At 51.8% G+C, this 5293-nt stretch overlaps 1 protein-coding gene across 1 annotated transcript; it reads right to left on the bottom strand.

The window, feature by feature from the left end:
- Nucleotides 1-386: 386 nt before the first annotated feature.
- On the bottom strand, nucleotides 387-3206 carry LOC114175313. Its single transcript, XM_028060096.1, has one exon. The coding sequence runs from the start codon at nucleotides 3204-3206 to the stop codon at nucleotides 387-389; it is 2820 nt and encodes a 939-aa protein (XP_027915897.1).
- Nucleotides 3207-5293: the final 2087 nt, after the last annotated feature.

The raw sequence follows: 5293 nt of genomic DNA, 5'->3' as shown, positions 1-5293 counted from the left end.
GTTAATTTATTCGACCAGCGGCACTTAGAGTAGTGGCTGGGAGTTAATTTATTCGACCAGCGGCACTTAGAGTAGTGGCTGGCAGTTAATTTATTCGACCAGCGACACTTAGAGTAGTGGCTGGGAGTTAATTTATTCGACCAGTGGCACTTAGAGTAGTGGCTGAGAGTTAATTTATTCGACCAGCGGCACTTAGAGTAGTGGCTGGGAGTTTATTTATTCGACCAGCGGCACTTAGAGTAGTGGCTGGGAGCTATGGTAAATAAGAGATGCATAAACTTGTATTTCATTGATGGGTGATGCCTCATTAAAACCTTCCCAGCCAAAACCCTCCTGAGGGAAAAAATGTCGGGGTTATAAAGAGTACATCAGATTATAAGTGTAGTTCAGCTAAAATAGAATTTGAAGTGAGAGATGTTCCAAGTGTTGGGAAGCGGCTCTCCGGATAGTTTTTCCAGGCGATAGGCTCCCTTGCCGACCTCTTTAAGTACTCGGAAAGGTCCTTCCCAGTTGGGTGAGAACTTGCCTCCGTGCTTGCGGGCTTTGCTAGCCATCCTCCACACGAGGTCTCCTTTGTGAAAAGAACGTGGTTTCAGCTTGGAGTTGTACCTTCTTGCTGCCCTTAATTTGGTCGCCAAGTCCCGGATGCGTGCCTTTTCCCTTGTCTCGTAAAGGAGGTCGAGGTGTGTGGCCATGCAGCCGGCGTTTATCTGTGTGTCGTGGTGTTGTTGTCGGATTGAGGGTTCCCCAATTTCCACTGGTATGACAGCGTCTGTTCCGTAGACTAGAGTATATGGTGCTTCGTGGGTCGAAGACTGGGGGGTGCACTTATATGCCCATAGCACTTCGAGTAGTTCTTCCGGCCATTTGCCTTTGGCTCCGTCTAAGCGTTTCTTTAATTGCCCGAGGATGACCTTGTTAGCGACCTCAGCCTGGCCGTTGGTTTGAGGGTGTTCGACGGAGCTCGTTATGTGGGTAATGTTCAGGTTGCGGTAGAAGTCAGCGAGGCCCTTGTCTATGAACTGGCGGCCGTTGTCGGTTATGATTGTGTGAGGGATTCCATAGCGGCAGATGATGTTTTTCCAAACGAAGCACTGGACTTGGTTGGCTGTGATGATGGCTAATGGCTCTGCTTCGATCCACTTGGAGAAGTAGTCGACCGCGACAAGGAGGAACTTGACTTGGCCTTTCCCTGCTGCAAAAGGGCCGATTATGTCCATCCCCCATTTTGAGAATGGCCATGGTGAGGAGACCTGGTGCAGTTCTTCCTGGTGCATGTGTGTAACCGGCCCGTGCTTTTGGCATTGGACGCATTTTTGGACGTATGTGGCGCAGTCTTCTTCCATTGTGGGCAAGTAATATCCGGCGCGTAGTATCCTGGCGGCCATGGTTTTGGGTCCTGAGTGGTAGCCGCAGATGCCTTGGTGTATTTCTTGGATGACATAGTCGGCCTTTTCCTTAGTTACGCACTTGAGCAGGTGCTTGCTGAAGCCTCTTCTGAATAGTTCGCCCCCAATTAGTGTGTATCGTGCCGCTTTCCGCACCCACCCTTTTTCTTCGTTTGGCGGGATGACCCCTGTTTCTAGGTATCTGATGAAAGGCTCCATCCAAGTATTGGTGGTGGTAATGTTTAAGCACTGGTTTTGTTGCTCAATGGAGGGTGCGGTTAGGGTGTGTTGGAGGAGTGACTTGTAACGACCTTTCTTTTTGGTGCTAGCGAGCTTTGAGAGAATGTCTGCCCGGGTATTGTCGCTTCGTGGGACGTGTTGAATTTGGAAAGTGTCGAAGTGCTCAGCCAGGGAGACTACCATGTGGTAGTATTGTGCGAGGGTGGGATCTTTGATTTGGTACTCACCGTTGAGGTGTCCTACGGTGAGCTTTGAGTCTGTCTTGCATAGGAGTTTACGTGCGCCAACGTCTTGTGCTAAAATGAGGCCGACAATGATGGCCTCGTATTTAGCTTGATTGTTGGATGTTTTGAAGGTGAAACGTAGAGATTGCTCTATGAGGACGTTGTCGGGTCCTTCCAGTACTATGCCGGCGCCGGCCCCTAGCGGGTTTGAGGAGCCGTCTACGTGCATGGTCCACCAGGTGTCACAAGGGGCTTGCTCTTGAAGGTCATTGGCGAAGTCTGCCAGACATTGTGCTCGGATGGGTCCATGTGGTTCGTAGCGGATTGTAAATTCTGACAGTTCGATGGCCCAAGAGGATAGCCGACCGGCTAAATCAGGTTTTTGCAGGATCTTTTGTATGGGATGGTCCGTTCTGATGATGATCGTGTGTGATTGGAAGTATGGTCGTAGGCGACGCGCCGCTGTTATAATTGCGAGGGCGACTTTCTCTACCATCTGATATCGCGTTTCTGGGTCTTGGAGGATGCGGCTCGTAAAGTATATTGGATGTTGGGTGTTGTCCCTTTCTTTGACGAGTGCAGAGCTGATGGCGTTTGCAGACGCGACTATGTACATAACAAGGGGGAGGGAGAGATCGGGTTTGGTTAGGACCGGGGGGGTGGTGAGGAGTTGCTTTAGAGTGTTGAAATTTTGCTCGCAGGAGTCATCCCAAGTAAACTTTGTCGACTTTCTCAGGAGTTGGATCATTGGTTTGGTCTTGTCCGCCAACTTGGGGAGGAAACGCGAGATGGCGGTTAGTCTGCCCACTAATCGCTGCACCTCCTTGACATTCGCGGGGCTTCTCATGTTGATGATGGTTTGACATTTTTCAGGGTTGGCCTCGATTCCTCGCTGCGTGAGCATGAAGCCCAGGAATTTTCCGCCGTCTACTCCGAATGTGCATTTTTCAGGGTTGAGCCTGATGTTGTAGGTGCGTAGGGCTTTGAAGACTTGCGCTAGGTCCGAGGAGTGTCGTTGTGCGTTGGGGGACTTGACGATGATGTCGTCGACATATACCTCTACCGTCTTGCCCAAGAGTGGCTGGAAGACTCTGTCCATCAAGCGTTGGTATGTAGCGCCGACGTTTTTGAGACCAAAGGGCATGACTTTGTAGTAAAGGTTGGCTTCCTCGGTTATGAACGCGGTTTTGATTTTATCTCCATCGGCCATGGGTATCTGGTTATAGCCAGAGTAAGCGTCTAAGAAGCTCAGTAGGGCGTGTCCTGCGGCCCCATCAACGAGTCTGTCTATGCTAGGTAATGGGTAAGCGTCCCGGGGGCAGGCCTTGTTCAGGTCTGTGTAATCTACACACATACGCCACTTCCCACTGGGTTTCTTGACTAGCACCACGTTGGCGAGTCAGGTTGTGTACTGGGCTTCACCGACAAAACCGGCCTGTTTTAGTTTTTCGGCCTCTGCCATAGCCGCTTGTCTTCTACTTTCTCCAAGCTTCCTTTTTTTCTGGGAGATGGGTTTTGCGTTAGGGAAAACGGATAACCGGTGGGCGACTATCCTAGGGTGAACGCCGGGGAGGTCGGCTGCTGTCCAGGCGAAGAGGTCAGCATTCTGTCTGAGAACTTGCTCTATGTGATCTACCTCTCCTTCAGGAAGGGAAGTTCCAACCTGGAGGAAGTGGCCTTGTTGTTCGAGTGGGAGCTGCCTTGTTTCGCCCACGGGTTCGAGGCGTGTTTCGGAGTTTAGTCTGGGGTCCAAGTCATCGCCGTACAGAGTGGGGTGGGCTTGGGATTGTTCAATGTTGTGGGTTGTAAAGGGTGGGAGTGGGAGTTTCAGGCTTGCCATGTAGCATTCTCTGGCTGCGCGCTGGTCGCCATGTACTGTGATGATGTCGCCTTCCGGGGATGGAAACTTCATTGCAAGGTGTGGGGTGGATACTATGGCGCCCAGCGCGTTGATGGATGGGCGGCCAAGGAGGATGTTGTAGGACGTGTGGGTGTCGACGACCAAGTAGCGAATGGGGATGGTTTTGGTCTGCCTTCCCTCTCCGAATGTTGTGTGAAGGTCGATGTACCCTTTGGTGGGGACTCTCTCGCCTGAGAATCCGTATATGGGCTCATTGTGAGGGGTCAGGTCAGCGAGGGGTATCTGCATCCTGTTGAATGTTTTCCAATACAAGATGTCCACGGAGCTTCCCTGATCAATGAGAACCTTCTTTATCGCGAAGCTCTCGACTTCTACAGTTATGACCATGGGGTCGTCTTGGTTGGGGTCGGTACCCTGAAAGTCAGAGTCTGAAAAAGTGATGGGCGGCATACTTCTTTGCATTCGGCTGGATATTACGTGTATTTGCTGGACGGCCCGCAGGTGCCTCTTCCTCGATGAAGAGGACCTTCCTCCTCCTGCGAATCCTCCTGATATCGTATTGATCGTTCCTCGTAGGGGAGGTCTGTCATCCGCTCGTCGCGGCTGCGGCTGCGGTGGTTCCCTTTGTTCCGCGTTCTGTGCTCTGGCTGGCTCTCTCCTGGGCTCTCGGCGCTCGACTCGTTGGTCATTGCGTCGCTCGGTCCTCCTGTTATCGTTCCTGTCGTAACGGGGTCTGGGTGGACCCGCCCCAACTTCTCTTATATAGTGCCTTAGATGTCCAGCTCGGATGAGTTCTTCGATCTTATCTCGTAAGGTGTCGCATTCGTCGGTGGTGTGGCCATTGTTGCGGTGGTAGTGACAATACTTGCTCAAATCTGCGTTGGGCGGGTTTTGATACTTCCTGGGTGGGGGGAGGAGCTCCGCTTGCAGGACTTCATCGAGCATGTGGGACCAGGGTGCGTTGAGGGGGGCATAGTTCGAGAATTTTGCTGGTCTGCGTTCTGAGGGACGGTTATGGTCCCGTGGAATGGGCTCTTTGTTGGTCCTTTTGGTCTCTGTCCGCGCTGGGGCGGGTTGGGCATTGTTCTGGTAACGCCTCATGTCTTCAACCCTTATGAACATGGCCGCTCTCTTGCGAAGTTCCTGCATACTCAGGGGGGGCGCATTGCCAGCTCGTCGGCGAAAGGTCCCGGCCTGAGGGAGGTCATCATGTACATCAAGATGAGGTTAGGGGTGAGGTCCTTGATCTTCATGGCAATGGTTCCGAACCTATCAATGAAAACTCGTAGGGGTTCTCCTTCTTCTTGTTTGAGGTTGAGGAGGGCGATTGTGGTTAGATCATGCCGTCTGTTTGTGTCAAACTGTGTGGTGAAGGTAGAGGTGAGTGTAGCGAAGGAGTCAATGGTGTAGGGGGGGAGGCTCATGAACCACTCTAGAGCCGATCCCCTGAGGGCTACTGAGAATGATTTGCATAGCACTGCATCATCAGTGGAGTACAAGCTTATTTGATTGGTATAGATGGATACAAATTCGTCTGGGTCCGTGGTTCCGTCGTAGGTGACTGTTGGTGCCTTCCATTT

The sequence above is a fragment of the Vigna unguiculata genome, chromosome 3 (genome assembly GCF_004118075.2).
Source record: "Vigna unguiculata cultivar IT97K-499-35 chromosome 3, ASM411807v1, whole genome shotgun sequence".
In the NCBI taxonomy this organism is placed as follows: domain Eukaryota; kingdom Viridiplantae; phylum Streptophyta; class Magnoliopsida; order Fabales; family Fabaceae; genus Vigna; species Vigna unguiculata.
Note: the sequence above shows the minus strand (reverse complement) of the source record. Positions and strands in the feature narration are given on the sequence as shown.